General features: G+C 63.0%; 1 protein-coding gene across 1 annotated transcript; it reads right to left on the bottom strand.

Moving 5' to 3' along the window:
- Positions 1-1,061: 1,061 nt before the first annotated feature.
- ANO7 (anoctamin 7) lies at positions 1,062-21,981 on the bottom strand. The gene is made up of 23 exons (XM_036254709.1): positions 21,869-21,981; positions 20,966-21,023; positions 17,739-17,881; positions 15,101-15,208; positions 14,443-14,579; positions 13,552-13,609; positions 12,784-12,894; positions 12,255-12,420; positions 11,687-11,777; positions 10,411-10,507; positions 8,383-8,526; positions 8,172-8,309; positions 7,504-7,602; positions 7,319-7,421; positions 6,410-6,521; positions 6,177-6,231; positions 5,092-5,189; positions 4,016-4,158; positions 2,710-2,915; positions 2,473-2,615; positions 1,848-1,938; positions 1,283-1,402; positions 1,062-1,178 (listed from the first exon to the last, which is right to left on the bottom strand). The coding sequence occupies exons 1-23, from the start codon at positions 21,971-21,973 to the stop codon at positions 1,062-1,064; spliced, it is 2,643 nt and encodes an 880-aa protein (XP_036110602.1). The 5' UTR covers positions 21,974-21,981.
- Positions 21,982-22,284: the final 303 nt, after the last annotated feature.

Below are 22,284 nucleotides of genomic sequence, written 5' to 3'. Positions count from 1 at the left end.
TCCGGGGAGGGGTGACGAGGGCACTGCCCAGGGCCGTCCAGGAAGGTGTGCACCGGCCCCGGAGGAAGGCTGCAGGGAGAGCCTGCAGAGAGCCCTGAGCAAGGTGGTGGGTGCACGGTATTTGCGGAGAAACCCCATGCCCACCCAGTGGCGCACGGCCAGGGCAGGAGTCATGGGGCAGGGTCACAGCTCAACCAGCAAAATGAGGGCAAGCGAGGGGTTTACGGAGCCAGTCAGTGTTCCCAACTTTGGGGGCGACTGTGTGTGAACACAGAAAACCCGTGCTCTGCGGGTCAGGGAATAACACTGTCTCCTCCCAAGGCTTGCTTTCAACCTGAGGCTGCCGATAGTGCTGGGAGGGAAAGGGGGCCCCAGAGCCCTCGGTGGGAATGGGGAGTAGAGGGAAGGGGTGAGCTGACTCATAGCTGTGACCTGGACACGGTACTGGGGGGCAGGCAGGACCCTGCGTGGACAGGTGGGCCTGGAGAGGGGTGATTCCCACCATTCCAAGAACAGCAGATGCAAAACACCAGAGAGGACAGGACCCCAGAGTACTGACTTGATTAGCAGATGAATCCTGTAAGGCTGAGGGGCAAACGGGAAGTGAGCAGGGCGAGGTGTGGGTAGGGGTGGGGTGCGTGCAGGGCCCAGGGTGCCCAGAGCTCTGAGTAAAGATGAGGGGAGTAGGCAGTGTGCCCAGAGACAGGCAGAGGTGACCGGCTCAGAGTGGGAGCCACTCTGCCCCAAGGGGGTATGAGGATACTGGCTCATGGGGCAGGAGGGAGATGGTGGGGCAGCTCCCCGGGCATGGCATGCCCAGCCCTCCGGGTTGCAGCCATAGTCTCCTGGCTTTGGGTGTTCCAAAGGGGCGGCCCGTGGGGGCTGCAGCCTGGACCTGGGAGGCAGGGTGCAGGAGCAGGGGCCCAAGGCAGCAGAGGGGCAGGAGATGGAGGGGCCTCGGGTGGAACCTCTGACAGCCTCTCATCTCCGGAGGGGGAGGCCTCTGCCTCCAGGTGGGTCTGGCTCCAGGCCCCTCAGCTGCCAACAGGATCCCTGTGATCTCAGACGGAAGGGACCGGGGAGGCCCGGCTGGCTTCTGGCCACCTAGGCTGTCGGCCCAGGCTCTCCTCTGAGGCTGAGGGCTGGTCGTCCTTGGCTCCATTTGTCCCAAAGAGAGCCTGTGTTCAGGAGGGGTGGCCAAGGAGAGGGATTGAACTGGCTTCGCCCTGGCCTGTGGGATCGCAGAGTGCCTGGGTGTGCTAGGGCTGTTGGAGGGGCTCACCTCGTTCTCGGCCAGCGCCTGCTTGGCTAGGTAGTACTCCCGTTTCACCTTTATCTGCACGGACTCGGGGACGTCAGGTACCAGGAGGTCGAGGACGCGGCCGATGGAGAACACCACGTGCTGGGAGCAGGGGACAGGACCAGGGATGGGAGAGGGCACCCTACCCATTGGCAACACAAATGCCCAGAGTGGCTTTCATGGGTCCAGGCGTGGGCGCCTGCTCCCCAGGTGTGGGTGCACTGGAAAGCAGCAGTGTCACGGCCACAGAGACCACCCCAGCTTCCGTGGCCCTGTGGGGCCCCCCGGGACACGGCACAGTGCCCAGAGTGTTCTGATGTCCGCACAGCCCAACGACAGGCCAGGCAAGGATGAGCCCCTTTCCCAGATGCAGAGAACTGTGACTTGACCACGGTGACAGCAGTAAGATCAGGGCTCTGTTCCTTGGGACACACCGGCGCCCCCAAGCCACACGGTGAGATCAGGCAAAGCCCGGGAGTGGGACATGGCGCTAAGGCCCAGAGAGCCATGGGGAAGCCAACAGAGGGGCTGGGGGGTGCCCGGCTACCTCAAACACAATGACGAAAGCCAGGCGGATGGCCAGAAGGTTCCAGTAGGTCTGGGAATAATGCCCGTCGTCTTCCCTGAATGCGCGGTATCTGCAGGAAGGGGGGACCGGAGTGGGGAGCCGGGCAGGTGTCGTCTCAGCATCTCCGCCGCGCACACCCTGCTCCTGTGGCTCCGGGTCTGGCTCAGTGCCAGAGGGAAAGACGGACCGAACCAGTTAAGGCCCCCACTGGTTTCTCAGAGAAAGAAAATACACACACTACGCCTGGAACGAAAACGCGGCCATAACTACAACAATAGAAGCGCTTAAGAAAATCCAAGAGAAGGTTATGAATACGTTTGTCGTCAGATTTCCAAGCTTAGCTGAAAGAGTTTTCTGTAAATATGTGTATCTCGAAATTGAAGATGCGCTAGAACAAAGGGAGCTACAGCGGCCTCTCGAACAACTGGCGCTTTGACTGCGCGGGTCATAGGCTCGGATGTTCCACAACGCAGCCGGCTGTTGGGGCGCCCACGGTAACCTCGGCTCGGCAGGAGGCCCCCTCCGCCCCAGCGCGCCCTCCGTCCCGGGCGGCCGCTCACCTGGGCCTCACCTGGGCCTCACCTGGGCCTCACCTGGGCCTCACCTGCACGTGCGGTTGTGCGCAGCAGCGAAGGCGGGCGGCGCGCGCGCGAGCGTGAAGTTGACGAAGCCGCGCAGGTCGCCCGCGCGGGCCCAGCGGTAGTAGGTGCGCGGCAGGAAGTCGGACGAGAAGGCCAGCAGCAAGGCCTGGGCGGCGGGCGGGCGGGCGGGCGGTCAGCGCGGCCGAAGCCCCTGCCCGCGGGACCCTTCACAACCGCCCTGCCCGCCCCCCAGCGCTCACGTTGCTGATGACCGCCAGGTGCGTGATGCCCGCCAGGATGGGGAACCAGATGCCCACGTCCTGCGCGCGCTCGGCCACGGGGCGCCGGCGCTCGCACACGAACTTGCGCGCGTCCAGGCGGATCTCCACCCAGTTGTTGAGCAGCGCGAAGAGCGGCGCCAGTGGGCAGGCGGCCACGAAGATGGTGACGAAGCCGAACTGCAGCACTGTGGGCGCGGGGTCACCGCTGAGCCTGCCGCGCCCCTCGGACCCTGCACTGCGGCCCCGGGAGGCCTGGGACACCCCCTGCCTGGCCCGCCTGCTTCTGCTCAGACTCCTCCTGGAGACTCAGCCCCAGGCCCCTCCCCCAGGAAGCCTCCCCGGCTGCCCCCACTGCTCCTCCAGCTGCCCCCACTGCTCCTCCAGCGGGCCGCAGGACCCCCGGACCCCCAGCCTGCCTGTGGGCGTCTGGCAGGATCGGGAGCAGAAGCCAGCTTCCGACTTGAGGCTGCCTTCTCTCGGGGAGCAGCTCCTTGAAAGGGGCCCCTGGGTCCTCTGCAGAATCACTTAGGAGAGCATCGGCCCACTGCTTCCTGTCCAGTGGTGTAGGGACACAGGAGGTCAACCCTGCTGACCCTTATCGTGAAAAGGCCGGTGGACTGTGGGCTGCCTTTTATCCAGGGGCCGATGCCACTACAGTCACCCCTTCTGCTTGGGCTGCCGGGGAGCTCAGAGTGGTGTTTGGCTCAGATGCCACACTTTCCACGACAAGTGCGCCATGGTGTCGGGGTAAGACCCTGGACTGCAGGATCCCGTGTCTGCACTGGGCAAAGACCCTGCCCCCGAAAAGTGCACCACCCCGTTCAGGGAACGAGCACAGGCATGGGCACAGTGAGGGTCCAGCAAAGGGTGTGGGCATCGAGAAAATTTCCGGAATGAACTCCCAGATGGGACTCCAGTGGTCAGGGGACCTGAGGCCCATCACCTCCCAGGGGCAGCCTATTCTCAGGGGCAGCTGCCCCCCCCCCCCCAGCACCTGGTCTCCTGAGCACCTGGCTTCTTTCCCAGCCCTACGGGAGGCCGTAGGTGATGCTTTCCAGGGCAGGGAGGCGACGGCCCATCACGTGCCCAGGTCCTCTTCCCAGCCCCTGTGCCCAGGACGCTGTCCTTCGCACCCTCGCCCTACCTTTCTTGGGTGCTCCCCACTGTGACCCCTGCAAGTCCTTTCCAGATCCTTGCAGGCCTGGCTCCACCAGGGACCCTCTGTCCCCACCCACCTCATGTTTCGAGGGAGACCAAGGAATGCTGAGGCTGGAGGCGAACCTACCCATTTCGAGGTACTCGTCAAACAGGCCCTCGTAGGGCAGGAGCGCGTAGTCCGCCTCCCAGGGCGCCTGGCTGGCAGCTGCGGAAGCCCCCACCTTCTTCTTGGACCGAAGCCGTAACTTCTGCCACCAGCACTTCAGCTTCCTGGAGGTGGGGACACCCGGGAAAATGTCTGTTCCTCCTCAAGCTGAGTTTGAGAGCAGCAGGGGGGTGGGGGCCGGGGACCTGGGGTGGACACAGTGGGGCGAGGCCTTACAGAGCCCATGAGAGCATCTGGGGGGTAGCCCCTCTGCCAGCTCTCTGCAGTGCCCCCAGAAAGCCACCATTGCTCAGGCAGCTGTGGGGGAATGGACTCCTGGGGAAATGCAGTGCAGTCAAAGTGTAAGGGAGCAGATGACAGTCGCTGTGTCCGTGGGGACACGTATGCGTGTCACCGCATGATGTGGGGACATGTGCGCGTCACTGTGTCACGCGTGGGGGTGTATGTGTACGTGGCTTTGCCATCACTCATTCAGTCCCTACAGACACCAACTATACCCCAAAATCATGACCCCCTCGAATTCAGCTGCACAACACTGACTGCACCCAGAGAGGTGTGGGTTGGCCAAGGTCCTTCAGCTACGGGTCATGGTGCTTAGGGATTCGTGCCGTCGGGGGAGCTCAGGTGTGCGGGGGGAGGTGGGAAGGTGCATAGGTTGGGTCCAGCTCCGGGCAGCGGGCTCTGGCCTGGAGGGGCCGTTGGCTGGATGGGAGCCACAGTGGTGCCAGTGGGCGTGGCACTGGGGCACCTGAGGCTGGGGGCCTCCCTCGGCTCCCCTTTTTGGCTGCCTTGGCTGGGGTGCTGCCAGACACCCTGGGAAATGTGGGCCCTCCCCCTCAGCAAAGCTGGCCGGGACGAGAGACCTCAATATGCCGAACGGGCAGGGGCGTCACAGAGCCCACAGGGCAGACGGCGGCGGGCAGACCCTCCCTGCCGCTGCAGGTGCAGATGAGGCAGCCGGGGGCGGGAGGGGCCACCCAGCCCTAGACACCCCGGCCCGGGTCCTGGAGGCTGACCAGGGCCAGCGGGGGACTCACGGGACGAGAATCTCCTGCACGTTGTTGATGATCTGCTTGCCCACCATGATGACCAGGAGCTCCTGAGCCAGCTCGATGAGGCACCCTCCAGCCGCACACTGCACAGTCGGCTCCGGTCAGCACGGGGCGGGCTCTCGCGCCCACCACCCTCCCCGACCCTGACCATGTCCCACAGCCCTTTCAGACAGGCCACGGGTATTGCACAGACCCTCCTGAGACTTCACCCAAGCCCCTGCCATCTCCCCGAGGTCCACCTGGTGGACAGTGCATGGGACTGACCAGGGCCACGACTGCATGGCACCTGCCTGTCCCTTTGAGGCCCGCACTGGCCTGGGGCTCCAGGGAGGACCTGCCAGTGAGAGATGTGCCAGGGGCTCTTAGGGGGGCTCCTGGGACAGCACATTTGACACAGGGACAGCAAGCCGGGGGGTGTCGGGTAGGGAGAACCTGCCAGAGCACGGCCAGGCTGGGCCAGCCAGACCGCATTGTCCAGAAGCCTGCGCTCGGCCAACGTGCTTACTCGCGCCAGTGTGAGTGGGAATTGTTCCCACTGATGACTGAAAGCGCCCTGAGTTGGGGTCCCAGCTGCTGGTGTCTAAAAACCCCTCCCCCGTTACGTGAGAATAGTCTTCCTGGGGGTGGCTGATTTGTAGGGTCACAGCCAAGACCCATGGGAAGGAGGGAGCCCTCTGTCAGCAGGAAGGGTCGTCCAGGTGAGGCCCGGGGGTGGGGGGGCACGGAGCCCCACGCCCCCACCCCCGCCTAGCGGCCTCCTGTAGACTGTTCCAGCCCCACCCAGCCTGAACCCTCAGCCAGTGAGGGGCCAGACGCATGGGGACAATTTCGAGGGGCTTTCTACAATGTGTCTGAGGGCTGGGGCAAGGTCAAACCCAGGTGCCCACAGGGGGCACCGAGCCCTGTGAGTGTCCCGCCTCGGAGCCCCGGCGGAGCCCTGGGCAGCAACAGTGGCTGGAGCTCAGCTCAGGTGCTCTCTGGGGGTGGGGCCGGGGCAGAAGGAATCCCTGCAAATTGGGGTTCTGATAGAGGTCAGGGTGCAGGACCTGTGGGTGTCCCCGCACACTCACCTCCTCGTTTCGGACCCCAAACAAGGTGTGGTAGCTGCCTGGGTACCCCACAAACCTAGAGGACATGGAGGTCCCGAGGCCATGAGTGAGGAGGTGCCGCCCAGCTGTCCCACCGCCCGCGTGTGCGTCCCTCCTGCCCACACAGGACCTGCAAGAGCCTCCAGGTGGACCCAGAGCCCGGCTCTGCTGGTGCAGTGCGGGGGCCGGGGAGGGGCCCGGGGACAGGGGCTGACCTGCCCTTGAAGAAGGCGATGTAGATGGGTGAGGAATAGAAGTTGACGAACTGGAAGACGAACACTTTGAGGGTGAAGGCGTCCTCGAACCTGGTCTGCGTCCGGTGCATCTCTGGGCAGAGAGGCTGGCTCAGCCCCCGCAGCCCGCCGGGGGGGGGGGCCTCCAACCCCCCAGGGCCTGGGGAAGCTGCGTTGCCAGGTATTGGACAGAAGTCCATTCGGGAAGCGGCCAAGCGCAGCTTTTCCTGAAACTCTAATTTCAAAATCATCTGAAGGTGCGTTGGCGGAGGAAGGGCTGGGCGGGTGGCGACGAACCACAGCGGTGCCCTGCGTGGACGGCAGGGCTCAGAGGCTGGTGACGGTGCCTGGGAAGCTGATGCTGGGATGGGGGGCAGGGAAGGTAACTCGGAGGGGACACCTGGGCTGGAGAGGACACCCGCAGCCTGATGCTGCAGGAGCACTGTGGTGCCCCTGGGACACCTGCCCACCTCCCCAGGTGGACACTGTTCTGTTCCCCTCCTGAACCACGGCTACTGACAGACCACTTGAGGAATGAATGGGTTGGTTCATTGGCGTTTTCCTTAGAAAATGGGGGGTAGAGAAAGTGGGGGAGAGGCGGGGGACGGAGTGGAGGAGGAGAGAGAAGAAGCTGACTCTGCAGCTATCCTCCCACTGAGACACTGAGAAAGCAGGGGGCCTGGGCCGGGCAGCCCCTCCCAGGGGAGCTCAGCGGTGAGGGGTCCTGTGCACGGGGGTGAGGACACCCCAGGAGCAGGGCAAGGCCTGTCCCCACCCAGGCCCTGCTCACAGCCGGGGCAGGTCCTCCATCCCGTCTGCCTCATTCAGACGCGAGGACCCTGCGATGTGTGAAGCCATGTGCTGACTCAGGCAGAGGGCTGGGCCACTCACCCCATCTGGTCAGGACGTGGGCCAGGGCCACGTAGATCTTGGAGAGGATGAGGATGAAGACCAGGTTCACCACGGAGCCTGTGAGGCTGGCGATGCGCGATGCCTGGTGGCACACGGCGGGTCAGAGCCGGCGCTGGGGCAGTGCCGAGCCAGCCCACCCAGCCGGGCAGGCGCTGGACACTCACCCAGGCTGCCAGGAGGGTGTTGTTCGACCTGGACACCAGGATGGCCATGATGGCGCGGTACAGGATGATGGACACGAGGCACATGACCACCACAGCCACCTGCAGATGCCCAGGATGTGAGCCCAGCGGAGGCCCGGGACCCAGTGCCCTCAGGCCACGCCCCACCTTAGACCTGGCCCTGAGTGTGTCCAGCCTCTCCCAGTGGGTTGTTGGGGGACAGGGAGGGGGAGGGAGCGGGTGGGGCGGAAGGCCATTTAGAATTACGGGGGGAGGAACGATATCTGGGTGTCAGGGGAGACACTGCATTGTTCTTGGCCCCAAGTGCTGAGAACCAACCCTCCAGCCCCACACTGCCCTCCCATGGGCCAAACTTGGGAATTCCTGCCCTCTTGGCAGGGGAAGTGAGGGTCGCGAGAGGAAGGACCCCCTGCGGGGCTCCCCAGGCCCACATGTGTGGGAAAACCTCCCCGAGTCCCCTGCCCGCACACACCCCGTCTTACAACCCAGACCCCTCGTTTGGCCCTGAGCTTGGCCTCCACCCTGGCGTCCAGGCCCCTGAGGGCCTTTCTGGGCCAGCAGGTGTCCCGTGGCCCCAGGGGTAGAGGGACCACAGCTGCCCACCAGGCTCAGGAGGAAGGAGTGAGGTGGGAGGGCCGGGGGACCCTCACCATCATCAGCACCAGCACGGAGCCGGCCAGCACCCGGCGTGTGCGGCTCCTCTTGGGGAAGTGGGGCTCCTCCTCGCCGGTGATGGGGTTCAGGGCTGTCGTGGGGGCCAGGGCAGCAAACTGGGGGCGTGGCCTCTCCTGGAAGAGAAGGGGGGCCAGGGCTCAGTGGTGGCCTGGCAGGCGGACGGCCGGGGCCTGGGGCCCGACCCACCTCGATGTCCTCGTAGTCGGAGCAGCCCCAGCGGTAGGCCAGCGTGGCGCTCTTGCGCTTCCAGTACTCCAGGAGCAGCACGGCCCACAGCGCCATGAACACGCTGAAGAAGACGGTGCCGCCGTGGTCGAAGAGCCGGCCGGCCTGCGGGCGGGACGCGCCCTATGTGAGCCCCTGTGCCCCAAGGGCAGCCCTGCCGCTGGCTCTCGGGAGCACGGGACTGGCAAGGGGCACGGGCAGCGGGGTGCTGCCCCAGGACGGCCAAGCCGGTCTCCCCGTAACGATTCGGGGATCCAGATGAGACCCAGGACTTCTGGAGTTGTGCTCCCTTCGGGCGAATGCTGCGATGTGTAGAATTGGGGGATATGGGGTGGCTGTAGTTTGCTCAGGGGATGGACATGATGTTTTGGGGGCCAGATGGTGGATTACAGTGGATTGGACAGTGGCCCCCCTGAACCTCAGAGTGTAAGCTCATCTGGGACCAGGGCCTTTGCATGTGCAAATGAGGGGGTCTCTTCATGGAAGTGCCCTTGGGGTCCTCGAGCCCAGTGACAAATCCTAGGACAGCAGAGAAGGGGATTGACACAGGCGTGTGGAGGGAGAGGCCGCGTGGATGTGGAGGCAGAGACTGGGGTGAGGCAGCTGCAGGAGCCGGAGCGGGAGCAGGAGCGGGAGCGGGAGCCGGAGCAGGAGCCGGAGCGGGAGCCGAAGCCGGAGCGGGAGCCGGAGCGGGAGCCGGAGCGGGAGCCGGAGCGGGAGCCGGAGCAGGAGCAGGAGCAGGAGCAGGAGCCGGAGCAGGAGCCGGAGCAGGAAGCAGGAGCAGGAAGCAGGAGCCGGAGCAGGAGCCGGAGCAGGAGCAGGAGCCGGAGCAGGAGCCGGAGCAGGAGCAGGAGCCGGAGCCGGAGCAGGAGCAGGAGCAGGAGCAGGAGCAGGAGCCGGAGCAGCCAGAGCAGCCGCAGGAGCCGGAGCAGGAGCAGAAGCAGGAGCAGGAGCAGGAGCCGGAGCAGGAGCCAGAGCAGGAGCAGGAGCAGGAGCCGGAGCAGGAGCCAGAGCAGGAGCAGGAGCAGGAGCCGGAGCAGGAGCCAGAGCAGGAGCAGGAGCAGGAGCAGGAAGCAGGAGCAGGAGCAGGAGCCGGAGCAGGAGCAGGAGCCGGAGCAGCCGCAGGAGCCGGAGCAGGAGCAGGAGCCGGAGCAGGAGCCAGAGCAGGAGCAGGAGCCGGAGCAGGAGCCGGAGCAGGAGCCAGAGCAGGAGCAGGAGCAGGAACCAGAGCAGGAGCAGGAGCAGGAGCCGGAGCAGGAGCCGGAGCCGGAGCAGGAAGCAGGAGCAGGAGCAGGAGCCGGAGCCGGAGCAGGAGCCGGAGCAGGAGCCGGAGCCGGAGCAGGAAGCAGGAGCAGGAGCAGGAGCAGGAGCCGGAGCAGGAGCAGGAGCAGGAGCAGGAGCCGGAGCCGGAGCCGGAGCAGGAGCAGGAGCCGGAGCAGGAGCAGGAGCCGGAGCAGGAGCCAGAGCAGGAGCAGGAGCAGGAACCAGAGCAGGAGCAGGAGCCGGAGCAGGAGCCGGAGCCGGAGCAGGAAGCAGGAGCAGGAGCAGGCCCGCGCGTCTCCAGGAGAGACGGTCCTGCCACACCGCGTGCTGGGCCCCAGAACTGTGAGACAATATCCCCGGTGTTTCGAGCCCCGGCGGTAACTGGGCACAGCAGCCCTAGGGGGCGGTACAGATGGGTCCAGGAGCGTGTCAGAGGCGTGTCTGGTGTGGGGACCCGACTGGGCACCAAGGGTCCCAGGCCAGTGGGTGTGAGGCCACACGGCTGCCGTGTGCCGGGCTCGGCTGGTGCCCTGGCAGCTTCCACCTGTCTGCCCCGGGGCCCTCGAGTGACCTCCTGGATCAGTTACGACGACTGTAGAGTGGGGCCCATGTATGGGCACCGAGGTGGGGGCGTCGCCACAGAGGCCACAGAGCTGGGGTCACAGGCAGGACGAAACCAGGCCTGGGAGCTGCCTCCCTCCCCTCGCGAACGGGCCCCACCTATACCTGGACCAGGGCGCAGGCGCTGGAGAGCGGCCAGAAGGGGCAGTGGGGGCACAGCGGGCACATCTCGAAGCTGTTGGCGCTGTCACACAGCTCCCGCCTGCACAGTGGCCGAAGGGTGGGTGGCCTCGTCCTCTCCCCACCACCCCTGCCCTCCCCTACCACCTTGTCCTCTCCCTCCTACCCTGCCCTCCCCCACCCCTACCTCCACCACCCCTGCCCTCCCCCTCCTACCCTGCCCCTGCCAGGCCCCCCATTTCCTTAAAACATATGCAATGGGCCCTGGCTGGTGTGGCTCAGCAGTTAGAGCGTCAGCCTGTGAACCAAAGAGTCGTGGGTTCAATCCCAGTCAAGGGCATGTACCTCAGTTGCAGTTCAATCCCCGGCCCTGGTCAGGGTCATGCAGGAGGCAACCAGTCGATGTGTCTCCCTCCCGTCAATGTTTCTCTCTCTTCCCCTCCTCTCCTCCCCCAACTCTATCTTGAAATCAGTGGGAAAATATCCTCAGGTGAGGATTAAAAAAATATATATATGCAATGATAACTTACGAGATAATTGTTTGAATTTCAACTCTATAATAAAGTAAAACTTAAGCCCTTTCATCTGTTTGTTATAAGAAACACACTATTGCAAGAAACAAGGGCGTGCCAGTAAAATTAGCCTGGGGGCACCCCTGTGCACCTGCATCATTCTGGGGGAACACCTGTGCACCTGCGTCATTCCGGGGGCACCCCTGTGCACCTGCATCATTCTGGGGGCACACCTGTGCACCTGCGTCATTCCGGGGGCACCCCTGTGCACCTGTGTCATTCCTGGGGCACCCCTGTGCACCTGCGTCATTCTGGGGGCACCCCTGTGCACCTGCGTCATTCTGGGGGCACACCTGTGCACCTGCATCAGCCTGAGAGCACCCCTGTGCACCTGCGTCATTCTGTGGGCACCCCTGTGCACCTGCGTCATTCTGGGGGCACACCTGTGCACCTGCATCAGCCTGAGAGCACAACTGTGCACCTTTGTCATTCTGGGGGCACCCCTGTGCACCTGCGTCAGCCTGGGGGCACACTTGTCTAGTGGTCAGTCTTGGGAGCACTCCTATCTACCTGTCATTCTTCCAGCAGGCCCGTAGGGCCCTCAGTGACATCCATGAGGGTAGGGACATGTTCAGTGCTCACCCCCACCCCAGCTCTGCACAGGACCTGGTACGTGGGGGTCCCCCAACCTCACCCCATCCCCAGAGACACAGGGTGAGGCCCAGGAGCTGAGGGGAGCAGGCACTTACGTGGGTGTGTCTGAGAACACCATGAGGCAGCCCACCAGGAACACGAGTGTGCCCACCACGGCTGCTGGCAGGAGCCAGCCCGTGTAGAACCCTGCAGGGGCCAGGGGAGGGCCAGGAGTCAGCAACCCGCATGGGCCTGTGTGCCCAGCGCTGAGCCTAGTGCTGGGGGGTTCTGCACAGCCACAGTTGTCCCCCAGGGACCCATGTCCCACCTGTGGGGTCTGGGACCATCTGGGAGGCAGGAGTGAGGGGATGGTCCTCGGGGGTCTCTCCTGGGGCCCCAGCTCCTAGCCTCTGCCCTGGGCTCTGCAGTCCCCACCAGTGGTCAGGGCCCCGTGGGCCGTGTCAGGGGGCCAGGGACACTGGAGGTTGGAGTGGGGAGGACCCGCATGCAGGAGGTTCCCAGTCCCTCACTGGGTGTGAAGAGGGCCCTGGGCCGGGGCTGCCTTGGCCTAGGAGGGGTCAGCACACTGGTGGCCCCCCTTGAAGACAACAATTAGCAGACTGTTACCCTAAAGACCACACCAGGGGCCCAGGAGGCCCCCCAGGAGCAGCGGGCAGGACTCACCGAGCCAGGCGAAGTAGAGGGCCACCTTCTCCCCGAAGTACCTGCGCACATGGTCCAGAGGCTGGTACCTGCACCACTTACGCCAGGCGGCCCAGTACTGGAACAGGACCTGCCGCTGGTTGAGGCCAGGGGCCTGCGGGCCCTCGGGGGGCGTCATGAAGGGGCCCTGGGGACGAGAGGCTGATGGGCAGGACCCGCCCCTCCTGGGCCCTGTTCCAGGTGTAGGGCTTCAGACAGACAAGGCCCACCTGCCCCAGTGCCCCTGACTCAGGGTGGCTGCCCAGGACCCACAGTAATGTTGGGGTGTGGGGGTCTAGGAAGGCCTCTCAGGGGGCCATCTGAGTGGGGCACCTCAGCTGCCCGGGGCTCCCGGGGTCCCAGTCCAGGAGATGCTGCGGCTGTGCCCGGGGTGAAGTGGCGTCTCTGGGTGGGTCTGTGCAGCGGATGCGGTGCTGCCCCCGCAGCTGCCCCCACCTCCCTGAGGGAGCCCCTCGTCCAGAAACAGCCCAGGCCCGGGACCTGGTCTCACCTCGTGCAGGGGGAAGGCCGCCCTGAGGACGCCCTGTGACAGCAGCTGGTCGACCCCCAGCAGACCTTTCTTCTCGTGGCCATACGGGGTCTTGGCCAGGATCTCGAACAGCTGGGGGTAGTGGCGGAGGGCACCAGTCACCTGCCATGTCAGGGCAGGGTGGGGACATCCTGCCTCTGCCTTGAGGCAAATGGAGAGGATACTCCTCGTGTCCCCGGCTCACACACACCATGACCCCTGCGGTGGGGGTCACTCTCCGCTGGACAGTCAGGAGACCTTGGCCAGACATGGACGCAGAGGAGCCAAGCCTGGATCGGACTCCAGGCCCTGGCAGTGCACAGCCATCTCTGGACCCTGCTCTGGGCAGGGTCAGCCTCCAGCTGGACGGCTGTGTCAGGGGTGGGCTGTGCTCCTTTGGTGGCCAGCAAGGGGCTGCCTGGGGCACCCTGTCCTAGGTCCTTCCTGTCAGGGACCCTGGAGCGGCCTGGTGCTGCCCACCCTTCTCAGGGACGATGCTCTGACCCTCAGCTCCCACACCCAGCTGGACCAGTGGCCATGGCTGTCTGTCCCACAAGTCCATACCAGACACCCCTTCCAGGCCCTGGGGGGTGTCCTGCAGGGGCACCGAGAAGGCCCCGACCGAGTGCGATGGGGCCTCCAGCCCGCACAGCAGAGCCTCCTGTGTCCAGACCTCGGCTAGGAGGTCTGGGGCCAGCAGGCTCCTTAGGGCCAGGTGAGGGTGTGGGGCTGCAGGGGGACCCCACTCACAATCTGGTGCCTGTTGGTGCAGGGGAAGAAGGTGTCCTGGCTGTCACTCCCGAGGAACCTGTGGGCAGGTGCAAAGTGCCAGGGGCCACAGAGGCCGGACACGCACCCCGACCACGCTCACACCTTCCTCGCACGTGGGCACAGCCGCTGCCCCACCCCCACGCACGGTCACACCCCGTTTTTCCTTTTCCTTTCTCGAGATAAGAGGTGGCAGAACACTGCCCAGACGCCACGGACAGCCCCACCCTGGGCACGGTTGGCAGAGGGAGGGCGGTGTGGGAGCACCCAGCTCACCAAGGAGCCCTGTGGCCCCCACTTGCCCCTGGCGCCCCCAGAATGGGACAAAAACCTCCTGGGCAGAGTGTCCGGCGGCGGCCTGTGTGGGCAGACGATTGGCCAGAGGCCCTCCCTGGCCAGAGCCATGGGCAAGAGTCAGCACGGCTGGATTTCCCAGCCAAGGGGAGGTGCTCTCTGTGCGGCAGCGAGACCACGTGAGGGGCTTCACTGCTGGTCACCCACACCGGTCCCCACCCCCGACACGGCCCATCGGCGCCAGGTGTGCATGTGACCCCCGCACATGGAGGAGGGGCCATGGGCAGCCCGTACACACTGACCGTCCACCTCCCGCCTCGGCTGTGACCGGAGGGCTCCAGCCTGGGCCCAGGAGACCCTGCTGGCCACACGGACGAGCAGTGGAGCAGGCAGTGGGCCAGGCTTGGGGGACGCCTGACCTGCGGCTGCCCCTGCCACGCACGCTCCGGGTGCGGAGCTCCAGAGAGGAGGTGCGGGAGAGGTGGGCCGGGGCCTGTGACTGCTGACCCCTCACGCACGCATCCTGAGTCCGCCGCCCGGGCGCCCCGGGAGCTGACTGGACAGGCGGCCGTCTCCTACCTCGACAGCTTGCTCACTTTGAACTGGCAGGAGTAGTACTCGGGGGGCACGTCAGGCACGTCCTCCAGCAGGACGTTGGGGATGCCCAGCCACTGCAGCAGGCCGGCCGACCAGTTGCAGGCCTGGTTGGGCAGCTCCTGAAAGGAACCATCACTTGTCCCTCCCGCCCGAGCCACGCGGTGCTGGGGTGTGGGTCTGCGAACCGAGCAGCAGAAGGCTCGGCAGGGAACAGGCAGCCCCTCCTGTCGCAGGCCTGGGAGTAGGGCTGCTCAGCCAAGGCCCAGAGGCCCTCGGGGCAGATGGTCACGTGTCCCTCCGCTCACCGAAGGGCCATGGTCAAAGGGAGTCAGCAGGTGGCAGAGCGGGGTCACCTGCTGTCCCCTCACCCTGTGTCCCCCAGGCTGGGGCTGACCCCCCTGCAGTGGCTCAGATGGCTGCTGCGCTCGCTGTCCACGCCTCCCTCCCTCCCCTTCATGGTGGGGGCACAACCCCGCCCGCCCTGTGTGCCCAGGAAGGCTTCCCGGAGCACAGTGTGGTGGTGGCAAGAGGGGTGGGCCCTCGAGGACAATGGGGAGCCCTCGGGTTGTCAGCATTGGGCACTGCACCCAGCACATGGGGGACCCCCAGGCCTTCTCTGAACCCCAGGCACCCCGGGTACCTGCAGGGGCAGCTTCAGGCGCAGGTCTTCCGCGTAGTAGCAGAGCACCGCCCAGGGGGCGCTGAGGAGGGCGTAGTGCACAGCACTGTCCTCGTCCTGGACGTGGCGCTGTGGGGATGGGGCTCCATCAGCCTGAGGGTCACGTGTGTGCACGTGTGTGTGCGTGTGCGTGTTTGCAGGTGTTTGTATCTGCACGTGTGAGCAAACACGGTGCACATGTGCCCATTTGTGTGTGTGGGGGTTTGTGTGTGCACATGGGTGTGTGCCCATGTGTGTCCTGTCACACTTTTAGGAAACATTAGATGTTTCTGTAGCCATGGTAACAACTGACCAGCCATGGTTTTAATCCTATTTGGTCAGTGACAGTTTCTGTGACCGAGCCTCTGAGAGCCACGCACGGGTGCCTGCTCCTGTTGGGGGCCAGGCTGGTGCCAGCCACGCCCCTGTGACCAGCACCCCCAAGGCCTGGGCTCTGCTGTGCTCAGAGCGGCTGCCGAGCTGCCCCGCGCCCGGACCTGAGTGGGCAGTACATGCAGCTGTTGGCTGTCAGATACTGAATGACTGTCCGGCCCGACAGACCTCTGGGCATGTGTATGTTACGTGTGTGAATACAGACGTGTGCATGTGTGGGAGTGAACATAGGGGTGCATCCTTGTGCTCACATTCATGTGCAGCTGTGTGGACGTGGGGCAGGCACTCCTGGAGCCTGAGGTGGGGACTCAGCCCCGTGGTCAAGTGTCTCCCTAGTGTACACCCATCTCTAAAGACCAGTGGTTCTCAGCCCTCCCTGTAGCCGTCCGGGGTCCCCCCCGGGCTGGAACGGGTGCCGAAGGGAGCACGTGCGTGTCCGCGCGGTGGGTCCCCGGTGCTGGCGGTGTGTGCTGAGAGCCAAGAGCTGCCGTTCAGAATGAAGGCCGAGGGCGCCTTGGACAGAGCTGCGCTCTGGCGCGCTGCGGTGCCCTCTGTGCCCCACTGAAAGTGAGCCCGCCCAGTTCTGGGTGCCAGCTTTGCCAGCTCACGGGGCCACACCCGTCAGCCACACTGTCCCACACGCTCTTCCCACGAGGGGAGCGTCTTTCCATCCCTTCCCACCAGACTGGCGAGTGGACCCAAACTCAGGAGGGGACGGGGTGTTAGCCGTGACCCTCCCACTGTACGTGTTCGCCGACACTTGGGGCAGCTCCGGAGGGGCGCAGCCAGTGTGGGCCAGGGGGGGGGAGGCGGTAAGCAGCGGCTGGAGGCCCCGTCCCTTCAGGCAACAAGCAGGAGGGAGCATGAGAACAAGAAGGTGGATGGCAAGTGAGATGTGACAGGCTCAGGGGCCTCCACACCGGCTGAAGCCAGCCTGGACCCCACCGTGATGGCGACGGGCCAGCTGGATGGGGCTGACGCCTGCCACACATAACCAGCAGAGCGGTGCCCAGCATCCTGGAGCGCCCGCGCACTGGTGGGGAAAAGGTGAACATCCCACCAAAAGGAGCAAGAGAAGGGAAGGCAACTCACAGTGTTGGAAACACGAACAACCCTGAACACACGAGAGTGCTCATCCTCTAGGAATCGGGCACACGCACACGGAAACCCCAGGGCACACCGCCTCCCACCACCCAGGGGGCGGAGATTTCTCAGACAAAACTAAGTGCTGGGCGCCACTCACAGCTGACCAGGGTACCTATCAGGCTGCCGTCTGGGGACATGGTGGCCACACACACCCAGGCCATCCACTCTACCCTCAGGAGAAATTCCTGCACCTGGGCACAGGGCACATGTACACATGTGAGAATTCATGGCGGCTCTTTTTGTAATAGCCCCAACTGGGAGCAAGTTGAATGCTTGTCCACGTGACGGGTAAGTGCACAGCAGCGGAATCACGCAGTGGGCGCCCTGTGCGAGGACAGCGGCCCAGCCAGCGATGCAGGTGGGTCTCACAAGCGTGACATCGGGAAGAGTCACACAGAGCAGAACCCCATCTTATCAAATTCAAAACAAACCAAGTTGCATTGTTCAGCAATGTAAAATGGATACTCAAGTGATCAAGAAACAAGAATGTGACTAACATAAAAGTCAGGATTGATCACTCTGGGACTGGGAAAGACAGACACCTGGTGGCACAGCCTGTTCATGGGGACAGAGAAAGGTGGTCAGACAATGCAGGAGACGTGGAGGGACCTGGGACAAGGGCAGGGATGGATGGGACCAGCGTACTGCGCCCTAATCTTCAACTGCTCCATGCCCGCTCACTGCCAGCCTGCCCCCTGCACACGGGTGCCACACAGCTCCGCCCTCCTTTCTCATGCTCCTGCAATGCAAGTGGTGCCCACTGTGATAGCTGCATCACCCCTGTGGAAGGACATTCAGCTGTTAAATCCTATATGCACACAAGAGTTATAATTACAAATGTCACACATAGATAGAAGCTCTAATGTTGGAGTGAGACAGGTGAATGGAGAAGATGGCGTCTGAATTTTTAGGTGAATCTGAAGGGCTCTGGCCTCTCTGAGCAAGCTCGGTGTGCTGCCATGGGTTGGGGGGAGGGGCGTCCAGCAGGGCCCTGGGCTTGATTGTCCCTGGTCCCTGGGTGTCATGATCCCAAGCCTATGGATGTGGAGCCAGGGCCCTGCCCACAACCGGCCCCACATACCTGGTCCACGTCCAGCCCAGCCACACGAAGGTTATTCAGAAAGGTCTCCCGCCAGGCCCTGTGTGTGTCTGTCTTGTCCCGGGTGGTGCTGTCCTGCTGCTGACCCGGCCTCAGGTCTTCCTCCCAAACAAGGACAAAGTCTGCTGGGAACCAACAGAAACAGAGCAGGAAGACGAGCTGATGCGGGGACACCAGCGTCCCAGCGCGACGCCAGGTACCAAGTGGGGAGCAGGAGCCTTAGCATGTGGACACTGGGCTGCCTCACCATATGAGATGTGGTCATGGCCAAAGGGCCCAACACACTGTCATCTGAGAACCAGAAGGAGAGTGTGGGAAGAAGCACTTTTTAAAGAAAAATGGTCAAGAATTTTTGATGAAAAATATCAGTCCAAAGAATAAAAAATCTCAGTGATCCCCAGACAGGATAAGGAAACTCCAGCTAGGAAAACCATGGACAGCATGTCTTTGCTGTGCCCTAAAGAGAAAGAGAGAAAATCAAAACATTGTTTTTCGGGGAACAGTGAGAATACGTACACCTGATTTCTCACCGGAACCTATGGAAGCCGGAAGACGATGGAGCTGGGGAAACTGCTCCAGTGTCCACACTGGGATTCGTACTCTGCAGAAATGTTCTCCAGAGATGAGAATAAGTGAAGACCTCCTCAAACAATCAGACTCTGGGAGACAAAGTCCCAGCACACCTGCTCTACAGGAAACACGGGAGGGAGTCCTTTAGGCCAACAGAGATACTCTTAGATGGAGATGTGGAGGAACAAGAAGAATGAACATATCGCAAAGGAGAAACAGTTAAACGTGAAAGTAAAATGACCTATTTATAGATGACACGATCTTATCTATAGATATCCCAAAGGAATTCACTACAAAAACTAATAGAAATAATGACAGGTTTGGCAACAGTGCTAGATACAAGATCAACATACACATGTCAGTCTAGCCCCAGCTGGTGTGGCTCACTTGGTTGGAGCATTGTTCTGTGCACTGCAGGGTCATGAGTTCGATGCCCAGTCAGGGCACATACCTGGGTTGTGTGTTTGATCCCCAGTAGGGGCATATGCGGGAGGCAACTGATCAATGTTTCTCTCTCACACTGATGTTTCTCTCTCTTTCTCCCTTCCTCTCTGTCTAAAATCAATTTTAAAAAATCGACTGTATTTCCACACATCGGTAATAAACAAGACGAAAATGAAATGAAGAAAAACAATTCCATATACAACAGCACAAAAAAAAAGAAAAAAATTTAACAAAAAAATGTGCAAGAATGATACATTGGAAATGACCAAACGTTGAAATAAATGGAAGAAGAGTTAAATACTGCAAAGACACCCCTCGGCATGAGGTGCATGCGTGGTCAAGGACAGCAACTGTCTTTCGGATTTCGTTCCTATCAATCCCCAGCTGTTTGTTTTTAGAAACTGAGAAATTTGCCCTGGCTGGTTTGGCTCAGCAGTTAGAGCGTTGACCCGCGGACCAGAGAGACCCGGGTTCAGTTCCCACTAAGGGCACGTACTTCGGTTGCAGTTTGTCCTCGGCCCTGGTTGGGGTTGTGGGTGGCAACCACTTCCTCCCTCTCTCACTCCTGCTCTATCTGAAGACAAATGCAAAAATGTCCCTGGTGCCCTGGCAGGTTTGGCTCAGCGGTTGGAGCGTCGGCCTGTGGACCAGAAAGTCCTAGGTTCGGTTCCCGCTAGGGGCATGTACCAAAAAAAAAAAAAAAAAATCCTTGGGTGAGGATAAAGTAAAAAGGAAGAAAGAACTTGAGAAATTTAAAATTCATGTGGAAACACCTTGAGATCCAGAATATTGCACATTGTTGGGGGAAAACAGAGTTGTACGACTCATGTTTTTTTAATTTCAGAACTCACTACAAAGCTAGAATAATTAGGGCCCCGTGTTAGCGGCATAAGGAGGGACATGTAGATCCATACGACGTATTCGAGATTCTGAAGAGAAACCCGTACACGTCTGGGCCACGTTTTACGTTCAGTGGGAGCAGAACAGTGACGCCAACAGCTGGCGCTGGAACCAGTGTGCAGACACAAGAACCAACTCAAAGTGCAGTTGAGTTCTCGAGACAAAGCTCGTAGAACGAAGGGTAAGAACTGAACGGGGAGACTCGGGTTTCTGAGACACAACACCCGAGGCGTAGCCATGAGAGAGACCGACGAGGTGCCGGCAGGAGAGTGAGACAGCAACACCCAGAGGGGAAGAAAAATGTGCGAGCAAAGACTGCATCTGATAAGGGCCTCGCGCCCAGAATACACGAAGAACGTTACAACCTCATAAAAAGACAAATAACCCCATTTAAAAGTGGGCAAAGATTTTGCACGGACACTTCTCTAAGGAAGATAGACGCGCGGCCACAAAGCCTGTGGGGGACGCCCGGTGTCGGTCGTCATCAGAAAGTCGCTCTCGGAGCCCAGCGAGAGGCCGCTCCACACCCACCGGCACGGCCGCGGAGGTGATGGCTGTCGGACGGGATGCACGTCGGCGCGTGCACTGCTGGGGGTTTGCGAACAGGGCGGTCACTCTGGAGAACAGTTGGCCCCCCAGATGGAAACAACCTGAATGCTCGTCACCAGCTCTTTCGGGGGTGTCTCCAGAAGCGAGGTGGCTGGGCCACATGGTAGCCCCACATTTAACTTTCTGAGGCACCTCCAGTTTCCTGCCGTGGCTGCACCCACACCTCCCCCAGCAGCGCACAGGTCTCGACTGCTCTGTCCGCACAGCACTTGGTCTGTTTTGTCGCTGTCGGGGTGGGGGTGAGGGCGTCCACTCTGAACAGGGGTCTTCCTGGTGCCGCGGGGAGGGCAGGGCCCGGTAGGTGGGCACCGTGAGCCCGGGGGTGCAGTCCTCTGGGAGCTGGTGGTGGTCAGGGGCAGACAGCCGCAGTGGGGTGGGTGAGGAGAAGGTAGAGAAGCTGAGTCCAGGAGATAAGATGCTGAGGTGACACCAGCTGTGCCCAGGCCAGAGCAGGAGGGCGTGTGTGTCCCTCCGCCCTCCAGAGCTCTCCTCAGTCCAGCCTCTCAGTAGGGACCCCCTTTCCTGTGTCCCCAGGCTGTGTTCTGCTCCCCAAGAGGCCCCAGGGCTCAGGAGACAGTGCTGGGTGAGGGAGGGGTGTCCTCCTGCCACCAATGTGGGTGCCCTATCTGTGTCCCCACCCCCAGGACCAACATGGGCACAGCTGGCAAGTACTGGGAGGGGCTCACCAATCCGGGGCTTGGCAGGGTTCCCCGCCCTGCAAGTGGCCGCCTGGTGTTCGTCCGGCTGGAAGGAAAGCACCCCGGTGAGAACACGCCCCACCGGCCTGACCACCCGGGAGCACGGGAGGCCGAGGGGGGGAGACACTACGGGGCAGGGGGCGCACGGGCACATCCAGGGGTGAGGCCGCCCCACACCCTTCCTGCCCCCAGCCTCTGAGCAGCCAGTATGGGCTGTGGACATGGGTCGGTTTGCAGGCCGCACCGCCAGGACCCCGGTGCCACCCCTGCCGGCCTCCAGGGCCAGAGGGAAGCGGGCTGCTGTCAGGGGCCCGGGGACAGGCCAGAGGTGGTCATGCGCCCAGAGCGGGTCCTATTCCGGGTGGGTGAGGCCTGTCTCCCCACCCCCAGAGGCTGTGCTGAGGGGCAGCAGGAAGGGACCCTTGTGCCTCTCACTGCGGGGGTGGGGCAGGCAGCGCCCGGGGGGCAGACACGGAGCACAGAACTGACGACCAGGAACCCTCCCGACAGCCTCAGGGTGTCTGTGGCCCCCAGGCCAAGGGAGGGAGCCCTGTGCCCCCTCTGTCCCTCCATGCTGGCGGGTCTAGCCCTGCCCGCCTCCACCTCACTGGCCTGGTTCAGCCGTCCCAGGGGCTTCTGCACATCCTCAGGGCCAGCAAGGCTGCAGGGACCCCGCACCCGGGACGCAGGTGTCCGCGAAGCGGTGAGGGCTTGGGGTGTCCCGGTCACATGCACCCCGGAGGCTGGGCCAGTGCAGGCCATGGCCCCAGCGCCCCTGTGTCCATCTTCGGCCACCCTCTGTGCTCACTGTAGACCGAGGCCCGCAGCCCGGGGCAGGGTGGCCAGGGGCTGTGCGGGGCCTCCTGCCCCAGCCCCTGAGGACGGACGTACCTGCGAGGTGCTGGCAGTGCTCCCGTAGGAGTCCCCCTTCTCCGTCCCCGGGCCCAGGTCGATCAGGACAGCACTGTCCTCCTCCGGGGCCCGCCTCCGCAGCATCCCGTTCCCGCACCTGCCAGGACCACGGTGGGCACGTGAGACGTGGTCCCGCCACCGCCCAGCCTGCAGACCCCCGGCAGGTGAGGACAGGGCCAGCGGCCGCAGGCAGGGCCGGGCCAGGCCGTCTGACTTGGGACCACGTGAAGGCCCCAGACCTGGGCAAGGGAGCTGCCCGTCTGTCTGTCTGTCCAATGAGTGCCCACTTCCCTTCAGCCCTGCATGTGGGCTCGGAGCATGGGTGCCCCCTCCTCTGCTCACCTGCCGGGGACAGACAATACCCTTTAACAGAGGGAGACCGGGCCCTGGCAGAG

This window comes from Molossus molossus, unplaced genomic scaffold (assembly GCF_014108415.1).
Source record: "Molossus molossus isolate mMolMol1 unplaced genomic scaffold, mMolMol1.p scaffold_m16_p_11, whole genome shotgun sequence".
In the NCBI taxonomy this organism is placed as follows: Eukaryota; Metazoa; Chordata; class Mammalia; order Chiroptera; family Molossidae; genus Molossus; species Molossus molossus.
The sequence above is the reverse complement of the archived record's forward strand: the minus strand, read 5'-3'. Positions and strand labels throughout refer to the sequence as shown.